Source organism: Eublepharis macularius, chromosome 6 (assembly GCF_028583425.1).
Source record: "Eublepharis macularius isolate TG4126 chromosome 6, MPM_Emac_v1.0, whole genome shotgun sequence".
NCBI classification, from domain to species: domain Eukaryota; kingdom Metazoa; phylum Chordata; class Lepidosauria; order Squamata; family Eublepharidae; genus Eublepharis; species Eublepharis macularius.
This window is the reverse complement of record NC_072795.1, coordinates 35,618,760-35,645,764: the sequence shown is the minus strand read 5'-3', so window position 1 is coordinate 35,645,764 and position 27,005 is coordinate 35,618,760. Positions and strand designations below refer to the sequence as shown.

At 42.9% G+C, this 27,005-nt stretch overlaps 1 protein-coding gene across 4 annotated transcripts in view; it reads right to left on the bottom strand.

Annotated features, from left to right (window-relative positions):
* ERICH6 (glutamate rich 6) overlaps nt 1–19,603 on the bottom strand; it is a 31,967-nt gene extending 12,364 nt beyond the window's left edge. The window contains exons 1-10 of one of the 4 annotated variants that reach the window (XM_054983718.1): nt 19,458–19,603; nt 17,090–17,144; nt 15,274–15,365; nt 14,205–14,259; nt 13,054–13,199; nt 10,615–10,687; nt 9,499–9,608; nt 7,542–7,583; nt 4,729–4,787; nt 4,422–4,538 (exon numbers count right to left, since the gene is read on the bottom strand). In XM_054983718.1, coding sequence (XP_054839693.1) covers nt 4,422–4,538; nt 4,729–4,787; nt 7,542–7,583; nt 9,499–9,608; nt 10,615–10,687; nt 13,054–13,199; nt 14,205–14,259; nt 15,274–15,365; nt 17,090–17,144; nt 19,458–19,512 — 804 coding nt within the window. In that variant the 5' untranslated portion in view covers nt 19,513–19,603. Of the gene's footprint in view, nt 1–4,421; nt 4,539–4,728; nt 4,788–7,541; nt 7,584–9,498; nt 9,609–10,614; nt 10,688–12,152; nt 12,187–13,053; nt 13,200–14,204; nt 14,260–15,273; nt 15,366–17,089; nt 17,145–19,457 lie in introns of those variants that run through there. The other 3 variants (XM_054983719.1, XM_054983721.1, XM_054983722.1) reach the window with 3 other exon arrangements.
* Between the last annotated feature and the right edge of the window lie 7,402 nt (nt 19,604–27,005).

The following is a 27,005-nucleotide window of genomic DNA, read 5'->3' as shown; positions in this document are numbered from 1 at the left end:
GTGTATGCATTGTAATTTTTATATTTGTAAATTGGTTTTCCATAACATTGATTACATCAGTGGTCTCACTTTTTGAAGGAAGTGAAGTGAATTGATGTAAACCCTGAATTCTTAGGTTAGGTAGATCTTGGTTAGCCTTCTTTATTTATTTATTAGGTTTTTTATCTCACCCTTCCTCCAAGGAGGAGTTTAGGGACAGATACAGTGCAATCCTATGGAGAGTTACTCCAGTCTAAGCCCATTGACTTCAATGGGCTTAGACTGGAGTAACTCTCTACAGGATTGCACTCTTAGTCCCCTTCTCCCGCACCTATTTTATCCTCTCAGCATCACTGTATGTTTGGCTGAGAGTGACTTCATAATAAAGTAAGGATTCAAACCTGGGTCTCCCAGACTACCATACTCTAACCGCTACATCATGCTCACTCAAAGCAGGTAGCTCTTATGCCAGCAAAGTGTCTCCCACTTTGTTGCTGTAAAAATGTCTACATTCACCACACAATGTAAATTGGACAATCTCCATTAATTCAGGATGGAACAAAGAGGAGGTCTGTGTACATTCTCCACTGCAACAACAAGACTGGATGAAGCTACTTCTGTGGAACCCTTATTGCCCCCCCCAATTTCTTCTTATAAGCCCAAGTCCTCACAACTAATTTTTAGTATACTGTGCAAGGGAAGCGAAAGGGGTGAGGGAGGGAGTGTGCAAGACTGGCTGTGAATGAGACTTGTAGCAACTGCAAACAAACTCATTGTGATGCACCTGAATTCAGTCTAACTGATGAAATCCATTTGGACCCATCAAAACTTCAATACGCAATTTTTCTTTCAATGAGCAAGATTTCAGCAAGCCAGGCTGGGGGAGGGCGGCAGAAGGAGGGATTCATCTTGTGATCAAAAAAGTTTAATTTTGTCCAGTATTCTAGAGCTATGTAATGCATTCCAAGATTTAACAGAGAAAAATAAGATAAAATTACAGCACCTAAGATAAAGAAGGGGTTTGTAGCATCATAAAAGCTAAATGAGCAAGCTACTTCCTCTAACATCTTTATGATCTGAAGAAGTGAGCTGTGACTCATGAAAGCTCATACCCTGGCACAAATTTTGTTAGTCTTATAGGTGCTACTGGACCCTTGATCTTTATGAATGCATAAAATGTTTCCTTAAAAACATACATTTTGGCTGCAACCCAGCCCTACATTTAGATGTACATCTTAATTTAGATGTGACCTACATTTAGATGTGACAAACGCATTATGACACAATCCGGTGCAGCAGCTAAGAATGTTTAAAACAATATTGACTTCAGTGTGGAAGTTACTTATATATAATGGCTCCTTGGGAAAGTTACACTCTAGAAGTCAATGGGCTTAGAAAGGTGTAACTCTTCTTAGGAGTGTTTGGTTAATGAGACAAATAATCACCAGGGAAACATATGGTACTTTAGGTAAGCAAAGAACTAGAACTAAATGTTGTTACATACATGTATGAAACAACTGCTCCTTGCTTTGTCACATTGTCACATGCCTAACAATCATTAACAATAGTAACAGCAACTCAACTTCAGTTACTGTCATTTTTGTAGAAGAATTGGGCTTTTTTAGTAATATTGCTCATGCTTCTCTACCAACCCTCACAAGTTTTGATTTTTTTTTAATGCAACGGATTTTCATCAAAAATTTACAGTGGATAATTTTCACACAGTGAATGCAGTTTCCAAAAACTGGGAGTACGCCTGAAGATTTTTTAAAAGAAGCCAACTCCAGTTTCAAAGAGAAGATATACAATTATGTTAGCAAAATACTAAGATGCAAGAGGGAGTCTAAAGCAAGATCCAAGAAGGGGGTGTCTTTTTCCAATCCATTTTTTCTATCAAATCAACAGAGCATATTTCCCTGACTCCTTGAATATTCCTCCATATCCTCATACCTTTGCTGCTGGCCTGCAGAGCTACATTTTCATTGGAGTACATGATGGCATTCAGTAGCAATGAACCAAGACCATTCAACCTTCACCCACCGCTCATTTGTCTTTGTCTGTATTCCTGTCCAAACCAGATGGTGAACTGGGCTAACACTGACAGCTTGGAGAGTCTCATTTTCCTTTTACTTTCTAAAGGGATTACAGGCAACTGTAAATGATCCAATTTGTTATTTCATTAGGTATCTTAGAGCCATCTGGCTCCCAGAGAGCTTGACAAGAAGCAATGCAGGCAAGAGAAACTGCTTTTTCCACCCAGGTTCTTGGAATCGGATTGTCTCTGGACAATGATTAGTTCCTCTCCCCACAATGTTGTTTGTTTCTTTGAAACTTCTTTGGTTGTTCCTCCAATCCAATTCATTTCACTCCTTCCGGGTCAGCATAACTTCAGAAGGCAAGTAGAGGGTCACATATTTGAACAATTGCCTAACTTAAAAATGTCCCAGGATGCAGAAAAGTAGAAAGAAGGAAGATAAAATGGAGACAAAAATGACGTGAACTGCTTGGGTCCCCATAGGGGAGAAAAATGGGGGTATAAATGAAGTAAATAAATAAATAAAGCAACATGACACCCTCTTCTGTCTCATATGTTAACTTTCCATGAAAAAGGTTTTACCAGGGTGGGGGGAGGATTCAATCATGTAAATAAGAAAGTCTTATTGGGGAGATCATTCAGTCATGCAATCCTAAACCTGAATTACAAAGTGGTAAAATTCTGGAAGGATTGTAACACTTGTGATTTCAAAAAACATGCAAGTCATCCCTCAAGGCCAAATTTCATGTTACTTATACCATCCCTTTTTCTGCCCTTCTTCTTTTGTCATTTGTTTCAGGGAAAAGGAAGGCTGGAATCTTGAGTGGCAAAATGGCAAGAGGGAAGAGAGAAGGGCTGCTCGGTGCTTTGCTTGCCAGTTCCTTGATTGCTCAAAGCCAGCCCTCCCCCAGATGTTCCCCCCTCTCCACTGCTACAGGGCCCATAGGCATCCAGAAGCATCACAAGCAGTTCATTTCTATCCCAGCCTTCTTCCACCATGGAACTCAAGGGAGTATATACAGGCTTCCTAGGAGATCGCTCTTCCAGGAAATGACCCAACCTAGACCTCCTTTGCTTCAGCAAGGCTATTTTGTTATATGCCTTCCAACCAGGCCCTGGGACCAGCATGACTGATTTGTTTAGATAAAATAAGGATGGTCTAGCTTTGGCCTAATGCGCCAACATGGTGTAGCTGTTAGAATGTCAGACCGGGATCTGGGAGTCCCAGGTTCAAATCCCCACTCTGCCATGGAAGCTTGCTCAGAGTCTCTCTACACGAGATATCTGACATGAAGAACACATGTCAGGAGATGCAATGTTAGCTGGGAAGGGTAGTTTAAAAAGGCAGAGCTGGTGGCAGGGCAAAGGCTTTGCTATACTCTGGAGCTGTGTGAAGGGTCTCTGAAATGCCAGAAGGGAAACTTCAGCCCATTATAACCTCTCCAGGTCCAAGCCTGGCTCTGGAAGGCAGCTCCAGCCTATTTCCATTCCTCACTCTGGTTGCGAATTCCACACAGTTTTAGACTGGAAAGGTGAAATTGACAGAGTCTCCAGGGAAGCAAAGATGAAATTAACACACACACTGAAGAAGGATCTCAACCAGCCCTTTTATAACTGTGCTTCCCAGCTAACATTGCATCTCCCTACACTTGACGAACACGTGCCAAGGCATCTCATGTAGAGACTCTGAGTGACCTTGGGTCAGTCACACGCTCTCAGCCTAACCTACCTCACAGGGTTGTTGTGAGGATAACAGGGAGGAGAACAATGTAAACTGCTTTGAGTCACAATTGTGGAGAAATGTGTGGTATAAAGTAAGTAAATAAATAAATAGATTCTCCCTTACTCCAATAACCACCCCAAAGATCAATAAGGACCAAGGAATGACTGGCAACTCAAGGGGCAGTTTTCCCTCATTCTGTAGAGGGATCAAAACAAAGAGGATTGTGCAAGACTTCAGGCCATATGAGCCTACTGTGCGTTCTTAGATTTATGACAAACAAGCACACAAGAAGTCTGTGAACAACTGATGAGTCATGTTCTATCAAGCCTCAACATTATAGATCAATCTTACAGGGAATGGAAGAGCAACTAGCCCACCAATGATGCAATAAGTACGCAAATCAATGTATATTTACAATCACAATCAAACAGGTGGGAGGAGACCACACCTATCCTGTTAAATACCCACAGCTCCCTACAACTATAGAACAAACCATTGATATAAATAATTGAGGATGGTTAAAAGATTGCCCTGATCTGTGAAATATAATTATTTTATTCGCACACCTTCGTGGTTATTATAAAAATCATTGACATGCACTATGTAATCAGCCTTGTGTCTCAGTGAAAAAAAGAGATTATGAGTTATATAAATAAATAATCAATGAGCAGAAAGAGCCCTCACCCCTATCTCAATGTCTCCTCGTGATAATTCCCGTCTATATGCTAGGATAGTTGGAGGCCCCACACTGGATAGTGTTTTCAGTGATTCCTGAAACAGCTTTATGAATTCTTCTTTAAACTTGGAAAAAAGCAGAAAAACAACATACAATAAGTGACCATTAAATTTCAGTCTTCAGACCACTGTGGTGAGAATCTCCCCATGGGATTACTCTTGGGTAAGATTGGGTGCAAGGGGTAGCAGCACAGGTACAGCATTGGGGCACCTTAAATGGGAATATATTTTAAATTAAAAATCAAGTGATTCATACCTCTGTGTCGCATAAAATGTCTAAACTGCTGAGATCTTGGGACAGGACAGCGTAGATATCTAAACATCAATAAAAATTAGTTAGGAAATAGGCAAGTTCTTGCTTTTTAGATGTGACTAGTGGGTTTGCTGAAAGCCTAAGCAGGCCCCCTCTGTAGACAAGGCAAGGCAGGTTGCGAAAACTTGCATTGATCCCCTATCGGTTTGCACAGCAATGAAATGTGCAGCTCTGAGTGTTACGGAGAAAAAGGTACCTGCCTTTTCCAGAGACATTCTTCATGTTTTCTTGTATGCTGCAGACATAGCGCCACACTGAGAATGCATCATTTGGCTCTATGAATGTGCCTTTAGTAGACTTCTACTTCTGTTCCACCCTTCTGTGAATGTCCAGTGGCAGGGACAGGACTCAAGAAGAGTTGGCAACAAAGAGCAGAACCACAAGTGACAAAAGGCACAGATTGGACACTTGTCTGCTTCCCTCAAGTTTTGATGGGAAATGTAGGCATCCTGGTCTCGCAGCTTCGCTCTCTGACTGCTGTCCAATGGACATTTCAACTGTCACTTGTCCAACATTCCGCCAAACTGCCTACATTTCCCATCAAAACTTGAGGGAAGCTGACAAGTGTCCAATCTGTGCCTTTTGTCACTTGTGGTTCTGCTCAGAGTCAATCAGTGACACTGCTGTTCAGCAACTTGCCAGAGCTGGCTCACGTAGCCCTGTGGATGCTCGACAGCTGTCAGCATAACCTTGCCCTGTTCACTTAAACACATCTGGCCACTGAGAGTGGGGCATTTGCTTCTGCTGACATGTTCTTGACTTGACTTTTGGCATGCCACTGAAATATTGTTTCTCTACAGTTATAGTGGAATGCCAGGTGTCAAATTCTCTTTTGTTTTCAGGTTATACGTATGTTTCTATACATCAGGAATATAGTGGAGGAGCACCCAGTCACTAAAAGTGCAATCCAAAGCAGAGTTATACCCTTTGAAATCCATTGACATCAATGGCATGTATCCTCTGTTCAGCTGGAGGAAATTCCTCTACCATAAGGAGCCTTCTTCCAGCAAATGACACTTCTGTTGGAAGAAGGCCTGCTTACGCTGGAGGAAGGTTCCAAACTTTGCTTAGTGGAGAGGCAGCAATGGGCTTGCATGCATGTGTGCCATCAAGTTGTAACTGACTTATGGTGACTCCAGCAAGAGGCTTTCAAGGCAAGTGAGAAGCAGAGATGGTTTGCCAGTGCCTTCCTCTGCAGAGTCTTCCTCGGTGGTTGCCTATCCAAGTACTGACCCTGGTTAGCTTTCAAGATCTGAGATTGGGCTATATCATGCTGCCTTACCTTCACCAATGGGCTCAGGAGGATGAAATTCTGCTAAAAATTGCACTGTAAAACATGCACACACACAAACACAAGCCACAAAATTATGGGGGACATGGTAAAACCAAATGGAGATTTTGTGGTACTTTAAAGACTAGCATCATTGTTGCAGCATAAACTTTTGTGGACTAGAGCCCACTTTTATCAGATGTTTATGTCTGATGGTACAGGCTATATAGCCCACAAAAGCTTATGCCATAAAGTTTTATATGGTATTTTTGCATCCACTTCCCACAGCTGACCATTACAATGGCTGTATTCTGGACTAAGACTCACATTTTCTGTGATACAAGAAATTGCATTTTGAATACTGGAAAATGTATTCAAAGAAGAGCAGAGCATTTACGAAGTGGGGAAAAATGAACCTGCTATTTGAACTTTCAGGTAAGGATGTTTACTTGTCAGCAAATTCTGTAGCCTGCTATTTCAAATAGCAAGTGCAAGCCGATCTACTTGTGAGTAAGAGCCACACTATAAGTGACAGCAGACACGGGTCCATCCTGTTGTTGCCAATGACATTTTAAAGTAGTTCTTTAAAATTGCTGTGTGGCCCCTATCCGGATTGTAAGTGTGGCACAGCAGCTCCAGGAGCTCTTGTTCCCCCTTTGCACCTTTTCAGGCACTGAAACAGCAATGGCGGGGAGGGGAGTTGTATGGGCACCTCAAAAGGCACATGGTGGGCCATGTGCATGATCCAGTTAAGGGCCTGTGGCCATTTTTAAAAGAATGACAACTGTTTTTAAAACGGCTTCTGCAGCCATGGGATGGACCCACGGCCACTGTCACTTGTAGTCTGGCTGTAAGTGCTTATCACAAGTGTCCTGAGCTGATATTTGCATGTGAAAATTCACAAAGAGCAGAAAAGGAATATCCTGAAACAAGGAGGCACAGAATGGAAAGGAACAATGCAAGAAGCACTACCATGAATAAAGCCTTAGGCTGAAATCAGATAATCTGAGAACAGAAATTGGTTGATGAGAGATGTTGGGCTCCTTCCTTTTGCCCCATTGGGACATCTCAATTTGACAGGTTTTGGACCCAGTACAAAAAACCTGCAGAACATGAGATTGTGTATGCTACAATTCACAAACCTTCTTTCAAGCTGCCTTCTGCTCTCCTAAAAAAAATGCCTCCAGCCTTAATGTACAAAATACATTACAAGGCTTATTTCGTGGATCGCCACAACACCCATTTACAGTGGTTAATGAATATTCCCATTTGCGCACCAAGGACTGAGGTTGAGTAATAGGCATGTGTTTAAGAAAGCTGAATGGCATGAGGCACAGGGTGGAGGAGTCGATGAGCGGGCAGAAGTTACTTCTAAGTTCACACCCAGTTGGCTCTCATGCTGGTATTCTGTGGTACTGCTGAGATATAAAAGTGGTATTTATAAACAGGAAAAAAGAAAATAATGTACTGGGTGGAATCAATTTACCATTCTCAAGAAGGCGGCCATCTTTCTTCAGTTTCATCTTAGCTGAAAGGAAAGCAGGATAAATATGATACATGGCCTTTCAACAAATGTCCACTTTTTCCGCTCTTCAAAGAGAAAACATATCAGTGGAGGCTAGTTTGAAAATAGGCATCAATAATGGGCAGAATCTAATCTGGCTGTTCAGTGTGATCCCATTACTAAAGCAAACACTTTTAGGAGCAAAACACCACCAGCCCAGGTTCAGTTTGAGTGTTGGTGGCAATCTCTGGCTGGAAATTTTCCATGATGAAACACTGGAACTCTGTCCCACCGGTGAAGTTTAATCATGTGTAGGAAATCATAGTGATATCTGCAAATGTGAACAGACTCCTCTAGAACAAGCAGAAGGAAGAAGGTGAGGGGGCGTGGTGGAGAAAAGGTATAATAATCCCTACTGAGATATTTTTAAGTGTATCACTTCACACACACCATCCTGTGTACTGCCATATAGATGCAACATAGAGCTAAGCTACAAGAGATGAATTTCATGAGGAGGAGCATGTGAAGGGAGTCGTAATTTTAGCTGGGAAGCTGAGTTTTAAAAGAGATTGGAAAGCTTTGTCAATTTCCCCTCTCTACAAAGCCAGCAAAGATTGCTTCTCAGATGGTTTATTTGTTTCTTCTTTGCCTGTTAGAAGGGGAGGTGAAACTGACAGAGCCTTCTGGAGGCTAAGAGGAAATTAACAAACCCTCTGAACTGCAATCTCCCTGGCTCTGTAGAGAGGGGAAATTAACAAAACCTTCCGATCTCTTTTAAAACTCAGCTTCCCAGCTAACATTGTGACTCCCGTCATGTGCTCCTCCTCGTGTAATTCGTCTCTTGTAGCTTGGCTCATAGACAACTCTTCCTATACTCTGTCAGGCACACCCATGAAGTGCTTAATATAGTCCCCTAAAATAAACCAGTTCCATATAAGAAGTGGTTCGAGCCTGTAGTTAGAAGTCTGAAGTATAGTGCTTCTGGTTTGAATCTTTTGTTTCTAAATTCTACCACTGTGTTGCATTGGGATAGGATCTGGAAATTACTATACTGTTTAATTTCCCCACTATGGTGGAGAGTGCCATCAAGTTGTAGCCAACTTACGGCACCCCCTGCTGGAGTTTTCAAGGTGACTAACAGAGGTGGTTTGCCATTGCCTTCCTCTGCAGCCCTGGTCCTCCTTGGAGGTCTCTCATCCAATTACTAACCAAGGCTGACCTTGCTTAACTTCTGCGATCTGACAGGGTTAGGCTTGCCTGGGCTATGCTGTAAATAGATAATTCCTAGGTACACTCAGCCATGTTAGATTGAAAGGGTTGGTTGTGTGAGCAAAAGGTATTTGTGCTTAAACAAGTGGGTGTCCATAATTTCCATCAGTGTTCTCCCCCAGCTGCAAACACTCCCACTTCCTAGGCTGTTGTTGAATCCTCCCTGAATCTCAGGAATGGCTTTTAGGGGAACATAGGGGGCTGTAGTGGGAGAAGGAGGTAGGGGAGCTCTTTCTCTGGGATGGAACTCAGCTTAAAGGCTCAAACAGATGACATGCATAGGTCCATAAGATGCCATTTGCAGGCCCCTGTAGCATTAATTTCCTTGGGGCTGTGCTGGAAAGAGAACCTGTCTTTAACTCTTCCACCTCCACCCTGTTTTGCTGTTCCAAAACCAGGATCCCTGCTTTGTTATTAATATTTTAAAGAGAAAAAGATTAATGTTTCAAAAGGTCTTTTCTCCTATACAATGTTGGTTAAAACTGCCTCTCCTTTTCCTGCACAACTCCCAGACAAATTGTTTTTTATAGACTGAAAATGTCTAAGTTTCATTGGATCTAACCTCAGTGGAACTTAAGGTGAGCATGCCTAGCATTGGACTGTACAATGAAGGAGATTGTTCCTTCTACTCTTTTGTATGTGTAAAAATCACAATAAATCCATTACTCACGCTTTTTCTTGGATGAGTGATCATAAAGCCAGCTTGCATCTGTCTGCATAGAGACAGATATTTTGAAAGGTTTCTGGAGCATATTTGCAGCCATGGAGTCCAGGGTCTCCCTTTCAGTAGACAGAACATGTGTAAGGAAACTGAACCATCAGTGTATTTCTTAATATAAATACCAGGCCGGGTTTATCTCTGATCCTAAACTTCTGAGAAGTAGAAAATAAACTAGCGAAAGAAGAAACGTCTCACAGTGCCATCCTAAGAGAATCTACTAAGAATCCTACTCAGATCTACAGCTATTCAGTGGGGTTTACTTCCAGGAAAGTGTTCTTAGAATTGCACAGTCAGTAGGCTCATGGTAAGATAGCAAATTGGGCTTAAATCTAAGGTAAGAATTCTATTCCTAACTACAGCTAGACAAACATATAATAACCCCTCACTTAGAGATGGCTACAAGTTCTCTCATTTGCTAGTTGCACTTATCCCTGGGGGTGGGGTGGGGGTAGAATTCATCAATATAGTCTGGGAGAAGCTATCATAAAAAGTGTGGGGAAATATACTTCAAATAAAATGGCAAAAAAGCCTAATTTCAGTACTGTATACTGCATTGTGGAGATAATGTAGATGACAACTTGACTGTCTGCCCAACATACCCTACAGTCAAACCCTTTAGTCTTAAATCTGGCACTTAAGATAGTACACAAGTGGTTTCTTCTTGCCTTCATGACAACCAGGGCTTTTTTTCAGCAGGAACGCAGTGGAACGGAGTTCCGGAACCTCTTGAAAATGGTCACATGGCTGGTGGCCCCGCCCCCTGATCTCCAGACAGAGGGGAGTTGAGATTGTCCTCCGCGCCGCTCAGTGGCGCGGAGGGCAATCTACACTCCCCTCTGTCTGGAGATCAGGGGGCGGGGCCACCAGCCATGTGACCACTTTCTCTGAGGGCAACCCACTGAGTTCCACCACCTCTTTTCCCAGAAAGAAAGCCCTGATGACAATCATCTTCATGAACAAAGGGAATTTATCAATCGCAGCTACATTGGGGATTTGTATTTTGGTACTCCATAGGTACATTAGCAATCTCTCTTTAGTAAGGAGGGAGAAATGTCAGACGCTCACCTGCCTGATTTGTATATAGAGGAACCTTCTCTCCTTACTCCTCCCAGTATTGTAGGATGGCCCTTTCTTCCTGCTAAGTACAAACCAAACTAGTTACACATACAGGTAACTAATTGCCGTTGTGTCTGCTGGTTGTAGGAAAATGAGAAGAATTCTCTCATTACAAGAGAAGTACCCATGCCAGGGTTTGGATGTGCAGGGCTGCTCCTACAGACCCATCCCCATATCCTCTCCAAGTCAGTCCCTCCACTGTTCTTTAATAGGTTGGGATTGGAATAGATTTAAGAAGGAAGTACAAAGAAGAGGGAAGAACACACATTATGCAGTTTCCAGATGAGTTCCCCTTTACTTTTAAAAAGTCGAACGCAAACACTGTTTTGCGTTTTGTTTGGATTTTTTTTTTTTGGCAATTTGATGGGGGAGCCCACCATGGGAAGATCACCACAAGGAACTTTCACCGAGACTGAGGAAAACATACAGATACCTGTAAAAATTCTTGTGGGGAGGGGGAAGAGTTGGGGTGATGACCTTTGGGCAGAAACAGGACAGTATTAAATAACCCTTGACCCTAGGCACATATGTTTCTTTTTTAATGTCAGAAAAAAATAGCCACAGAATGTCTAATTCTGCCCAGACACACTTTGGCAATGAGGAAGATGGTGTACTTGCCTTAACTGAATACATCTTCCCCCTTCACTTTTCTCTCTTTCCATTGCCCTCCTTGAGAAGTCCCCAGAACATTATTTTAAAGTGTTGCTCTGGGCTAGCATGTGTGTGATTTTCACTATGGGCCCCTTTCCATAGGAAACTTAGGAGTCCACTCTCCCAACATGGGGCAATTCCTACCACAATCATGGCAGTAGCCCAACATCAGTGGCTCTCCATTGGCAAATAAGTCAGCCCAATCACAGGCAGCACACACTGTCTCTGGCTGAGACTTTACCTTACCCTGATAATGTAGGCTCGCTGGTCCAGCATCTGCTTTGAAGGTAAAGGCTCAAGGTTCAGTCCTTGGCATCTCCAGTTAAAAGATCACATAGCGGGGGATATGAAAGATGTCATCCTGAAACTCTGAAGAGCAGGTACCTACCACCACAGACATCACTGGTCTTGGTAGACCAAGGGTCTGATTCAGTGTAAGGCAGTTCCTTGTGTTCACAGGAGTCAACAGCTATGCTATTTTTTCACTCAGTGGTCAGAATAATGTAGGAAGCCTGAGGCCACACAGAATGCCACCACACGTCAGGAACTACAATGCCAAGACCACGGCAATACAGCCCAGAAAACCCACAACCACCACCACACTGCTTTTGTATTTCCTGTAGGTTAATGCTGGCATGGGAAGGGACCACAGCCTGAGTTCCTCCCATGCGATCATTGCATCTCACGCTGCCACAGCTCCCACACAGCACAGGTAATATAAGAAAGAACCCAATCATTGACATTTTAGGCCTCATGTGAGATTAATGGGCTCTCCAGAGTCTTCTGTGTGGGGGCAGAGGACTCTGGCATCGTCTTCTTTTATACATCCCACTTACCTTTGTCTCCCAGGTTCATCTCTGCCACCCCTATTTATGGGACTCTCTCAGGTAGAGCTGATTTGGTGGTGGTCAAGTCATAGATGACTTATGGGCAGCTATTTGGTCAAGTCATCGCTGACTTACGGTGACCCCTGGCAGAGTTTTCATGGCAAGAGACTGCAACCTTGGTCACTTTTGGAGGACTCCCATCCAATTACTAACAACAAGAAAATTCAACTTATATACTGCCCTTCAGGACAGCTTAACATCCACTCAGAGCAGTTTACAAAGTATGTTTTTATTATCCTCATAACAATCACCCTGTGAGGTGGGTGGGTCTGAGAAGCTGTGACTGACCCAAGGTCACCCAGCTGGCTCAGTGGGGAATCAAACCTGGTTCTCCAGATTAAAGTCCCACCGCTCTTAACTACTTCCCCAAACTAGTGTAGCGGCCTTAATCAAGGCTGTCTGTGCTTAGTGTCCAAGATCAAATGAGATCAGACTTGCCAGAGCTGATTTAGGCCCCCCAAAAGCCAGCACGTATTCTACATGGGTGGCTTAGTTTGCTGTTCAAGCACACACATTATCAACCAGATCCACAATGGATGAAAATTGATTTTCAAAGTAAAGAACTCTATTTCCAAAGTTAGTTAACTATTTTCAACCAAAGCTAAGCATTTGGCAGCTTGCCTTCCTTTAATTTATTTCCCACTCTAAACATCCACTGAACTCTGAGTACCGATATGTAACTTTTCAGTCTCCTTGTTGTCCATTCAACAAACTTCATATTTATGCAGGTGAACTACAGGGTTTTCTCTGGATCACCAAAGTCCTTGGGGGCTCCTGCTTTCTTTATTAGCAGTTCCACTGATCTTTTAAGCTCACAGTATATGGTAACATTTGCACTTGCACTTAGTACCTGTGCTTGGCAAGGGTGTCATGGTGTCTTCAGAGGGTGGCTCTTCTTCAGAGGGTGGCTCTGGCATTTTTTCCAAGGGGATAATTGCTGGTCCTGGCTCTGGAATGCCATCAGCCTTCGCCACTTGACTCTCCTCATGAGAAGACCTAAATAAACATAGGACAGTTTAGTCATTCTTAACTGCAAGGAAAGTTAAGGCATGTGGCATTCCTATAGACGCACACTGTGTTAAATTGTTAAGCCCCATAAAACACATATTGGATGTTTGGAGTTGGACCTTAATTCAACAACTGCCCACCCTGCCTTCAAGACAAGACTTCTACCTCTAGAATAAACAGTGCATCAAGAATTACTGTTACCAATTCTTGAGCTCAAAACTACACATTACATCTACCACATGATCACTGGGGGACTTGCAGCAGCGTGCAAGAGTGACAGGTGTACGTTTCCCATGGAACTCAGGGCCTGATTCAGATTGGGATCACAGCATGGGGGGAGGAGGGGCTCCTGCCCCCATGTTTCCCCAACCCAAACCTTCCACTGAATTCTTGCTCATGCAGCTCCACCTCCGCCCTGGGGCAATTTCAGACTGGGAAAACAGCCCAGGGAAGAAGGCAGGAGCCTTTCTTTTTTGACCACAGTATGTGGAAGCAAATATAATTCCAGTGCATTTGCAGCAGACATCCTAGCACAATTCTTCCCATGGAAGAGCAACGGCATAGCAAGGGGCAACCAATTTAAAGCAAGGCAAGACATCTCATTAAATATCTGGGAAATGTTTGAGGAATTTAGGAACCTTATTCTCAGAAGCAATAGTACACTGTTTTCTAAAGCTAAGCCAGCACCCTCAAGAGAGCCACAGATCTAGCTCTGACAAATTCCCCACTCTTGAGAGTGCAGTCTCAAGAGTACAGAAGTTGCCACTGCCAGATCTATGCGGCTATCTTGGGGATAATTGCTGCACAGATCTTCTTGATCCCAAGGCAGAGTCTGAATGCAACACAGCAAGATTAGAAAACGGTCAAAATTAATGCCTGAAGCAGCCCTAGCAACTTTAACATGGCTGAACCCATTGATAGCACACAGGAGGGACTCTCTCTCTCTCTCTCTCTCTCTCTCTCTCTCTCTCTCTCTCTCTCTCTCTCAATTACCTCTCTGGAGACAGAGAAGTTCTACTTTTCATCCTTCCTGAATGACCTTCAGAACCTGTTTATACAAGAACCATTAACAGTCAATCATGACGACACTTAAAAGATTAGGCAGACATAAAGCATCCATTCCATACTGATCTTTCCATATTACAGAAAATATGAAAATCCATTTGATGTGAAAAGGGGCTGTTTTTCTTATGCTAAAAACAATATAATGGGGAGTGACACATCCATTCGTAAATGAGAATAAAAGTCAACTATTTCCTAGCTTTCGAAAACAATGACAGCCCACCCATCCCTTCCTGGCTAATCAACTGTTTCTGTCTGGACATGTACTCCTACTACTAGCACTAAAGCAAAATTTGTTTGCTATAGTATTTTTTTTTTTGCATAATGTGCTTTACTGCTTTATATAAAGTGATATAACCCCACTCAGTAGGCTTTTGCAGAACACATACTAACGGGCAAAAGCGATTGCCGCCAGAAACACCTTTTACCAAAAATATGGCGTGAGAAATGGGTTCATGCTCTGCTGGGGTGAAACCTGCTCTGCCTGCCTTGAGAAAAAGCAGAGCAAAAAATCCAAAGCTATGCAAACCACAAATTTGGATTTTCAGGAGCAGAACACAAATTGCTATATGACTGTACATCCTGTGTACTTGCTCCTGAACCCTATACATTTATAAAATAAATTATTATAAAGCTACCATACATCTCCGGGGGCACTCTCTCTTCTTAACAAGAAACAAGTTGTACAACAGCTATCACCACACAGGGAAGGTGGGTGCAAAACAGCACTTTTTGTGCTTTGAAATAGTAAGGACAAATGGAAGTTTGATGACTCAGGAAATTCATAGAAAGCAGGCAAAATGTTTCTGGCAGTAAGAAAAGTAAATGAATAATACAGTTTATATGAAACACAGTTCGGTAAGTACAGCAACAGGAAGTCAAGCAAAGCAAAACTGGGTTGTCAAGTCACTAGAACGTGTTGATGGTGACCTTGCTAGCTTCCCCACCAAAAAAATTTGTTTGCCTCCCCTCTTGTTCCAAAATACCAATATTACAGTACCTGTTTCTGCTTCTGGTCTTTCTATGATCTCTTCCAATTCTGTTTCTGTGCTGCTGCCAAAATCTGGAATGGTCATACTACATTCAGGTGCCCTATATTGAAAATAGATTCAGTTTATAGAGGATGTTATCTTACAGCAAAGACTGCAACATGTCAAATGTGAGAACTATTTCTCTTCCTCTTCATTCAGAAGGAAAATGATATGCTTGCGATGGCCTTCGTAGGGCCACATGTACAATAAATAGAGGCCTGTGGGAAGCTGGCTGTGGGTGGGCCTGAGGCCAATTTCCCTCTCCTTTGGTTCTTTAAAATGTGAAGGGGAAATTCCCCTGGGGAGGGGTGTTGAGCTTGGAAAAGAGGCACCCCAGAATACTGAAAAACCAGTTCCCTCCTTCTCTCCTTTATGCTTAAGAGAAGCAAGAAGCCTGCTTCTTGAGCTTCAGCCTAATTCCTGTTCCGAAGGGTTTACTGATGAGGCCTGATTATATGTGCGCTAAACGTATGTTTAATGGGTGGAAGCCCCAAATGAGCTCGTATTTTACGTGTAATTGCACCTTCCTTCAAAATGGTTGGGGTGGGTGGGGTGGGCTCATGAGTGTGCACAGAGGAAAGAGAGGCTTCGCAGGTCCCTGCTTTCTATCCAGCATTTTTTTGGAGATACAAAAGAGCCATTGGGGGTAGGGTGCAGAGTGTTTCTCTGACTGCCTTTTTCACGTCTCTCCAGGAGACATGTATCTCTGGCAGTAAGATGAATGGCCTGCCCTCTATGGCTCTTTTGTGTCTGCAAAAGGATATTGGGTAGAAAGCAGGGATGGACAAAGCCTCGCCTTCCTCTATGCACATGTGAGCCCACTCTGCCTAAACCATTTGGAAGGTGAGTGCAGTCACACGTAAAATGCGAGTCCAGTTGGGGGTTTTGCCCATTAAACATGTGTTTAGCACACATGAGAGCAGCGTGGACATGCAAGCCCTTGGCCTCCCATCAATTTTAGAAGAGAACAGAGTGTTTCTTTGGACTTCCAGGACTGTTTCTAGATGGGTGACCCTCTCCCATCCTGGCCATCCCATTTTGGTGCCAAGCATGTTCAGATGATGGTGATGATGATGCAGATGATGATAGGCAAATGTGTGGAGGACAGGTCCATCAAGAGCCAGGACTTATTTATTTATTTAGAATCCTTCTATGCCACCTCTTCAGAGTCCTGCTCAAGACAGCTTAACATTAAAAACCACAGCATAAAAAAAGAATCCATCAGGCACAAGCTGCATAAAAACTGTTCATTTAAAAAGCTGACCATTAAACAAACCTCCCATTAAATCCTGGGTTAAAAGATCTATTTTATCCTGGTGCCTAAAAGGAAATAAAGTAGGTAATGGCTAAACGGAACATGCGTGTTCTGAAGCAGGGATCTTTTGAATGGCAGTTCCTGGGAGCAGAGACAGGGCAGGGCTCTGGTCTCCATGTCCTGCTTGTAGGTCTTATGGGGAGCATCTGGTTGGCCTCTGAGTAAAACAGACCATTGGTCTGATCCAGCAGGGCTCCTCTTATGTTCTAGGGTGGGGGTCCCCAACCTTTTGAACAAGTGGTTTTCACGATATCCAGGGCAATTAATTCTGTAAACGAATAATGAGTTACATGAAGAGGTACTTTCTTTCATTAGTCCTGAACCATCTACTGTCAATGAACGCCACTGGGTGGCTCTTGAAAGAATAGTCAGTTTCCAGTGATGCACTGCAGCATTCCTGTCAAGGTGCGACAAAATACAACACTGGAGCAGTGAAGAAGAAAAAAAGAAGAGGTTTACCATTGACTTACCCAATAGAATTATCAGTTGCTGGGGCTGAATATCCTTTCTCAAAATCTTCACTCTCTATTGAATAGAAAAAACTGTAGGCAAGGAGGCTCAAAAGAAGTTACTAATAGTGCAATCCTAAACAGAGTTACTCCAGCCTAAGTCTATTGACTTCGATTGGCTTAGATGGGAGTAACTCTTCTTAGGATTGCACTGTAAATGTATCTATAGAGAGAGACAGGATGGTGTAGTGGTTCAAGTGTCAGACTAGTATTCACAAGACCCAGATTCAAATCTCCACTCTGCCATGAAAACTTGCTAGGTGACCTCAGGCCAGTCACACTCACTCAGCCTAACCTACCTCACAGGATTGTTGTGAGGCTAGAATGGAGGTGAAGAGTACTATGTAAGACACTCTGGGTTCCTATTGGGGAGAAAAGCGGGACAGAAATGAAGTAAAAATTAACATATCAATGTGTAGTTTCCAACACTTTGGTGAAAGATATAGTTATAAGCAAAAACATACATGCTTGACAGAATATTGGCTCTAATCCAGTTAGTCTTGATGGCAGCCACAGTTTTATGCATACTTGCAACTAACTGAAACAGTTCTTACTTCCAAAGCTTATTGTTACGCTGCCATGTTTTAGCCTTGTGTTTTGGTTGTAATCTGCTCCAAGTCTGCTTGTGAATGAGCAGACTATAAATCCAATAAAATAAACACACACACACACACACACAGATTAGCCAATGCTTTCAATGGGATTTATAGTGCAATCCTAAACAGAGTTTTACACATTGACTTCAGTCTTCCTAAACAATGTTGCACTCAACTACGCTTTGACTTCATTGGTCTTAGAAAGGTGTAACTCTTTAGGGTTGCACTGGGAGAAAAAAAAAGGTAAAAAATAAGAAAAAGGTAAGAAAAAACAGCAGTGGTGGCATTTTAATAACAAAAATTCAGAAAAATCTATATACTTCATCTCACTCTCTCCTGCAAATTTGCATAATATTCTTGCTTGTTCTTATTATTTAGCTGGAATTCTTTATGTATGTTAGAAAAGGGGAGGGTGGATGCCGTATTGTCCAAATCTACTAAGATTTCAGTAAACATCTCCTGTGATAAAATAGTTATGTGGAGCATCACTCTCCTCCCAAGCTTGCTGCTACAGATGAGAATCATGCTTGTGTCTTGAAACAGAATGGAAAACCCACAACGCATGTGTTACGCATGCTCAGGACCCCAACCTGTGTAGCCTGTAATGTTATGTATGAATCGGCCATTCCATGTATCTTTCCTTCACCCCGTGTGCCTTTGCTCCAGAGGATCACAGAAATCCATTGATGAGTCCGTTAGACAGATTGAAATGACTTTGAAGAAATTGCTGCAAATCGCACTTAACCTTCCAGTGCATATTGGAAATATAAATCATAAATAAGCTTGGCGTGCGATGCATTGGCGGGTGCAATTGATCCCCTTGGCATTTTAACCCCCTCCCCCCATTTGATCCAGATGACGCTATGGAATGGGGGAGGGGGGACGACTCGACCATTCACAGTATCAGGGCGGCACAAGAGGGCAGCACGGAGTTGGGTCTCAGTTTGGAGAAAAATCAAAAAGAGTCCAGTAGCACCTTTAAGACTAACCAATTTTATTGTAGCATAAGCTTTCGAGAATCAAGTTCTCTTGATTCTCGAAAGCTTATGCTACAATAAAATTGGTTAGTCTTAAAGGTGCTACTGGACTCTTTTTGATTTTGCTACTACAGACTAACACGCTAACTCCTCTGGATCTATGAGTTTGGAGAAACGCCATCGCCACTCAAAACTTGCAAAAAGTACCTCTGCGTTGCATATCGCCCACTCAGAGCGTCTGCAAGCACAAAGTCGCCTCTTTGGAGGCAGACCGGATCCAACACTGTGACTTCATAGGGCCCAGACCCATAGGGCTGCCAACCTCCAGGTGAGGCCTGGGGATCTCTCGGAATTTCAGCTGATCTCCAGACTACAGAGACCAGTTCACCTGGAGAAAATAGCTGCTTTGGAGGGTGGACTCTATGGTATTCTGACCTGATGAGCTCTAGCCCCTCCCTAAACCCTGTCTTCCCAGGCCCCACCCCCCAGAATCTCCGAACCCGCACCTTGCAACCCTGCAAACCTGCGTCTATGATACGCCAGATTTGTCTGAATTCAACCTGCCAGTGCCCCGGTGTCTCCTTTGTGCCACTTGATTCCACGCACTGTTATTTCTCTCCCTATTGGGACCTGGATGCCAGTCTTTCTTTTGGTGCTCTTATTGCATTTTTCTAATTTCAACCCCCGCCCCCGCGCTTTTCCTCCCGTGTTTCTCAGCGGCACCGATGGTCCGGGGCAGTGAGGCTCGAGCAGCACCTGGATCCTTGGCTCCATCGTTCTCCTTCCCCGGGTTTTTGGAAGCGCCTTCCATAACGCGGTGCACCGAATCGCTCCTTGCAAGCGCATCGTTGCAGGGCCGACGGCCCCTTTAAGACTCCCGTAAGCGCTTAGTGGAGCGGCGTTCTTCTTCCTCTGTGACGTGAGATGTTTTGCGTTCTAGTCTCCAGGGAGACGGTGCCGCACAATCAGACTCTTTTGGAGCAGGGCTAAAAGGAGCTGGGCGCAGCCTTTGGAGACGCGCCGCCCCCTGCCTGCTAACCTACATTGGGTCGTTCAAGATGCTTTTTTTTTTTCATGCTGACCTATTTGGAACCAAACTCGCCTCTCTTCCTGTCTTGTGCATTTCACAGTTGGGGTTGCCAAACTCCAGGCAGGGAGTGGCGATCTGGTATTACAACTGCTCTTCAGACAACAGTTCCTGTGGAAAACATGGCTTCTCTAGAGGGTGGACTCTGTGCATTATAGCCCACTGCTAGTCCCTCCCCGGGTCCCACCTCCAAATCTTCAAGAACTTCCCGATCTGGAGTTGGCACTTGTGCCGTGTGCCTACTTGCGCCTTTGTCACTACAGCCGAGGTGGATCGTACTAAACTGGGAGGGGAGGGGGGGGGGAGTAAGTTACAGTTGCTTCAGAATAAATGGCAGTAACTGGTATGTCCAAATATATCAGTACTGCTGTCTTTTTTGTAGGTGTGGAAGCCATAATTCAGTGGTAAATTTTTAGTATGCCAGAAAACATTCCTTCTTGTACCCATGGTGGTCTCAAGGGATGCAGTGACAACAGCCTCTTTTTTTCTGTCTCTTCACAGCACATTAAACTAGGAACAGCAGGGTACGTGGACACTGATGGGCCTGTGTTAAAAGGTTCTGTATTCTCTGGATCCCGTTTCAGAAAGTGAGTCAGAAGCAATGTGAACAACAGGTTTGGACAAACGGGCAAACTCTGCACAGCTTTAAATTTGCCCCAGAAAATCCAATGGAGTTTGTTTGTTGGTTTCTAGGCCACCTTTCTCGCTGAGATTCAAAGTGGATTACACTGTATTTATTTATTTATTATTGGACTTATAGTCCGCTTTCCCCGCCAAGCAGGCTGAGAGAAGATCACATCAGGTAAGAACCGGTAGCATAAAATGAGCAAATACAATTTCACAAGTCCATCTTCAGCAATGCACAGTGCACAATCTGTATATGGTCATTTGGGGCCAATGACAGTCAACAGATGTTTAAGTCAATGCCATCAAGAGCTGGGACATTCAATAATCAATACAAAGGGTGTGCAAATTTGAAAACAAGTTCAAAATTTGACACAGAGCTCAAACAATGCTGAGGCACAGCATAAATAATTGAACATGGCAAATTAAATGATGCATAAACTACCCAGTAGGAACATACAGTAACAGACAGTACACAGAAGTATAGTTTCCAGTCCCTGTCCCTTTTCCAAAGCATCTTCCTTAAGCAGTTTGTTACAGTGCAGCCCTCCTTCCTGCGTAAAAAAGCCCTCTTGAATAATTCAGTTCTACATAGTTTGCAGAAAGCCAAGAGAGGGGTGGCCCTCCTAACATCATCAGGCAGGTCATTCCATAAGGTGGGGGCCACAAAAGAGTGTGTGTGTGTGTGTGTGTGGCACTTGTTGATTCTGCCCATAAATAAATAATCAGAGCCAAGCCAATCCTAGAAGCTGTTGTTGGGCTAATTCACAGAAGAAATGATTTTGCTGCATTACTTTACTCCAGACTTTGCAGGATTGTGCAGACTTTCAAAAACACGGTCCATGCAAACAGTGGTCCAGAGGAGTTAGCCATGTTAGTCTGTAGTAGCAAAATAGCTAAGAGTCCTGCAGTACCTTTAAGACTAGCCAACTTTATTGTAGCATAAGCTTTCAAGAGCCACACCTCTCTTCATCAGATGCAGACAGTGGGATGGGACCATGCCTACCAGCCCTGACATCTATGTATTAGGTTGACAGCCCACACAGTCCTACATAAAAGTCACGTCTGTGTAGAAATTTCCGTGCAGGAAATCCCATGAATCCCAGGCACAGTTCATAACATACCATAAATAAATTCGTGCCTGTTCTTGTTACTGAGTCCTGAAGCTTGCAAACTTGTAAGTAGTCCTAGTGATGCCAGCAGACCTCTCATCAGCAAAAGAAGATGTTTGCATTTGATCTTTATTGAAATATGTAAAATATTTAGATACTAAACAAAGGTGTGCAAAAAAAGCAACCACCAGTGATGCCTGGAATTATGATTAAATATTCTTTCCAAATGGAGGGTCTGAGCCCCAAATCAGTTGTAGAGTGGATTCTTTAGTTCTGTGTCATATGATAAATGTGCTCACATTTATTACATTATTGCAGCCAGTTCCTGCTTGCACATCTGTTGAACACATTTGAACAGACGTCATCCTCAAGAGTCAGTTTGTTTTTCTTCTGAAGCATCTTAATTTTAGTGAAAAAGAAGTTTTCTTGCCCTCTTTTAAAATATAGTTATGCATCTCAGTACATAACTTCACATTAAATCAATTCTTTAAGGTGAGTTTGGCTGCAATCCTAAGGAATAAGCCTCATTGAATAACATGAGGCTTACTTTTGAGCCCACCTGCTTAGTATTGCTCTCTGTTCCATTGAAGAGTTTTGGAACTGGTATATATTCGATCCAACCAATTTTCTGATTGTGAAAAATGAAGGAAAGGTACCTCTTTGATCCCCCACCAGAATGCTAAGATGGGGATCCTGGGATGTACATAGACAAATGCCATGAAGGATGGCAGCTATACTGAGGAGCAGAAAAAGTGAAAAAGCTGGCAGGATCCAACCTGTTATGTAAATCTTCAGCCAGATGCAGCATTATTTCTCCTATTTTGGCATAAACAAAACGTATGCAAAAGTCTGATCCTTGTGGGCTGTAGATAATTTTCTTGTTCATCTGAAAAACAGATTGTGAAGTGAAAATTCTCGTAGATATGAAAATAAGTTGTATTTGGAGAAGAACATATATTGCTTGTGTCTGATTTAACTGTTTATTTAAAATAAACAATTGCCTGCCAAGCAGAACAGCAGCACAGCAAGGATGAGGGGAGAGGAACTCAATTGGGCTGTGTGAGAACATGCCCCCAAAGCCAATTGTGTTGTACTGTTAGAAAGAAAGCAAGTGAAGCAAATCTACAAAATGGTCAACAAGCAGATGAGTGGTCCACCCAGAAATCGGTGCTCTGTTTGCAAGCGGCAAACAGTATGAGAACTGAACTGGTAGGTATTTGAACACCCCTGGTGAGTGACTACATCACATTGTTATATCACTTCAGTCCTCATGATGCATTTCAAAAGTACCATTTCATACATTTGGCTGTCAGTCACCCAGAATGATCAAATGATGTGCGGTGTACATGCTTATATCAGAGTCACGAGACTTAAACAAGTAGGTTTTAAAATGAATTGAAGGGGAAGGAAACAAACAGCTAAATGGGGAAAGCCAGCATGAACAAGGTTACAGAAAAAAATTAAAAAATATAGGGACTTTCCCTTACTATAAAGCTCAAAGCTTCTACCGGGGAAAATCCATTTCATGCTCTCGGTCAGACGTGGCAGCAGCTTTGCTTGCTCAGATAGTTCCCATTCTGGTCTGGAAACATCGCTTAGGAAGTTATGGCATTCTTTTCTTATGCCGTAGGTTGTGCTCAGTTATCCTCAGTGGGAAGTTGTGCATTGATATGGTCAAAAGGTGATGTTTGTCCATTGACACCTCCATGTTTGTCCCTTTGGCTGTTCCAGGAGAGAAATACAAACACCATCCTGGGAAGTGATAGGGAAGAGCAGCTGCAGGCATTGCTGTGCTGGCATCCTCGCTTTCAATATCCTAGTGAGGTCACTCTCGGAATGTACAGTAGCTATTCTAGGGACAGTGTCACAATTTAAAGGCTCTCCAAGTTCTAGGAATCTTGAAACCCTCGTGGTCCAGCAAATCTACCCCAGGGGAAATATCTCATACAAAAAGAAGCAAATTAAAATACATTTCCCAAAGATTTCTTTCTTCCATACGCGGCACAGGAATCAATGCTGCCATTTAATCTCCGCCACTGGAGTTGTGTCAACACTTTGAAACAGTTCACAACTGAAAAATTGGCTTTTTAGAGTAAGAATAGGCACATTTTTCTTTTGGCTGTCCATCAAATCAGATATAAAAGTGGTTTACCAACTGCCATGCAGGAAAAACAGACTTACATTTTAGTGCAGGATTTTTAAAAAACAACTAATTTTCAGTCAAATTGGACTTTGGTCATTAGCTGCTGAGCTGAACCGCTGTAGTGATCAGCAAATGTCCAGAAGTTGCAAAGCTAATCCATAAATCAGAGCAGCCCAGAGCGGAGGTCTGCAAATATATAATTCTCAAGCTGCTGGGAAAGAACCAAGGACTTTTTAACACCTTATTTGTGATTTTTTTTCTAATGGTGTATTTCCAGATTGTCAGAAAAGCTTTCGATTCTCCTCAAAGTGGCAAGTAATTTATTGTGGAAAGCAGAATAGCCTGTGCAAGTGCAGTTTGGTTCTGCTATGAACAAAAATGCAAGGACTGAGTAACAAGCTTAATCTTAAAATCAGGACATCACTTTGTACAGGGTCATTTTCTGTCTCTGGAACTCTATTACTGGTGATACATGTATGTGAAATGCTTTGAATGCCATAAAGTGCTCTCAAAATGTTAAGCATTATTGTACAAGGGTAAGAGCCTCTTGCTAGGAGTTTTCAGCCTGTGAAGACAGGTAGCCATCTTCACAAAGTTTGTTTCCAGTTAGCATCCTTAATACATTAATCTGAATTTGCTACGTTGCTCTGAATAATGTGTCAACTACTTGAACTACATTGCTCTGAATATGTGCTTAATACATTACTGATGCTTATAACTTCTTAATGTTTGTTTCTGCATATCAAATGCATATCAGGTACAGCAGTTTTAAAAAGGGAACACCGTTTTAAAAAGAGGGCACAGATTTTCATTAGACAGTACCAACTGTTATTGTTTGACAAGTTCTAGCAGAGCATGATCCAGGGTAACAAATGTGTGGAATTTATGTCAGCAATAACGGTGGATGGTTTTGTACACCAAGATAATAAGTGTCTTAAAGCTTGTGAAAGAACTGTTTCACAGAAGGATATTTAAGCTCACATTTTCATAAGTAGCACTAGGCATATGGAAGGGGCTAAACTGTTAGATTTCAGTGTGTGATGAACAAGAACAGGGTCCAGGGAAAATCAAAGAGACACCTATCATAAGGAATGAGTGAATGAAAACTCTAGAAGTTTTTTCTGAGTCCTTCAGAACCACATTTTCCTTTCAGTGGCAATGGTAGTTGGAACCTTTCTGGATAACGTTCAAAGCACTCCAAGAATGGAAACATGACACGAAATGCTGGCAACCAAGAATACTCAGTATCTTGTTTTGAAGGCTTCTTAGATTCTTTAGACTGAAAGAAGCCAAGGAGATGTCTGTGCCAAATGACAAACCAAGAAAGACACACAGCCAGAAATATGCAAGAGGGACGGAGTGCAAAATTCTTTCAGCCACCTTTTTGCACTTGCGAATGCCAACAGGCTGAGGTGACATCTGGCAATGTCGAATGACAGTTGTTCTTTCTATATACTGAGAGCAATGTGAGAAATCATGGAATAAATCCCCAAAGGCCATGCCAGTGAGCATTCTGCCATCTGTGTATCTTATCAGTGTGTTTAGAGGCATAATTGTGCTATTCAGAGGAAGGGTCACAACAGTGCAGGGCACTGAAGTCTCACTGAGAAAGGCGGGCTATAAATGACAAACGAACAAACTAGGAATCCCACTCAGATGTTCCCTTCCTTGGGCTTCTGAGATTTCACCACCCATGCCGGTCAGTATAAAACTTGAGATTCTCAGGAGGCTATGAATTTCTGCAGTTGTACTCTGTATCATGGAATAAATGGGAGATCAGGGCTGGCTCCAGAAGGTGGCAAGGTTCAGCTCTTCCAGAGCTCCAAGGCAGTCAAATGGTCCACCATCCCAGTCATACCACGGTTCTCACTTTGCATGGAGCACCCAAGAAGACCAGGGCAACCTAAGACTAGTCTCCGTTCACACGTCCTCATTATCTGGAGGGGCCCTCTGGGGGTGTTGAGCTCCAGTGGTGCTGATGATCTTGTGGAAGGTTACGAGGATTTTTGAACTGTATGAAATCAAAGGACAAAAAAAAATTCCTTTGCCCAATTCCCTTGCTGTCCTTTCTTCCAAGCCTGTTCAGATGTTTAAAAAAATATAGGACAATTAACATTTGCCTGGCTCAGTACAGGGAGATGTCCAGAACAATCCAGACTGCTTGTGTTTGGTCACACGTATCAATCAGCTGTAAGATGGAGGGAGGAGCCATGCACAGTTGCTTCAGCTTTTGTCAGCTGACTAGCCACAGGGCAAGCTGTACTACAGAGCAGGTGGTATCACTAGAAGTCAGGGCAGGCATTTGCCAGAACTTGGAGGATAATAACATTTAACACTGCATAGTCCTTTCAAGCATTCCACATTACCTTATGCAATCATTTAATAGTCCTACTATTATCCATATATTGCAGATGGGGGGGGGTGGAGGCTGATAGTGGCCTAACCTACCTCACAGGGTTGCTGTGAAGATAAAACGGAATTAAGGAAGAATCTTATATTCTGACCCGAGCATCTTCCAGGAATGGTTGAGTACAAATGCAATGGATACATAGCCACACTAGGGCTGTTGGAAATGGTAGAAAAAGGTTAGCAGGTGTAGTCTGAATATCATGGAGATTCACTTTTTAAAATATCCCATGTTAAAATTCCCCCAAAATAGAAAAGCAGCGTTTATCTTTGCTCTGCTCGTTTTCTACTTGAATGATGCTATTTATGCAAAGATGTATTTAGACGTGGAAGCCATCACTTGCAGCCTGAAGTTGCCTTTTCCCAAATCAGACAACTTGTCTATCAAGACCAGTTCTGCCTCCTCTAACTGCTAGCAGCTCTCCAGGTTCTTAGGTAGAGGTCTTTCACTTCACTTATCACTTGATTCCTTTAACTGGAGATGCTGGGGACTGAATCTGCTGTACCATTGATCTTCCCTGTGGTGCAGTCCAATTTTTCACTTCAGCTATCTACCACCTCCTTCCTCCGCATGTGTAAATCAGGGCTGAGTGATAGCTGTTCGAGGAAGTATGTGGGGGGCAGGGATTGGAGAACTGAAAGGCGCAAACTAGGGAAATCAAATCATCTAGTGCAAGACACAAAGATACTGAACTGCTGCCTTACACTATATCCAGCCACATGTCTATGAGACCAATATTGTTTCCAAGGCTCCAAACAGAAGTTTTCCCCAGCTGTGATCCCCAAGATTCTTTTTTAGCAAGAGATGTCAAAGACTGAATCTGGGACTTCATGAATGCAAAGTATGTCCTCTACCACTAAGTTATATCTGGGGGTGTCTAGTCAATGCAAGTCAACCTTAGCAGGAGAGTGATGCTGTCATATGACTGATG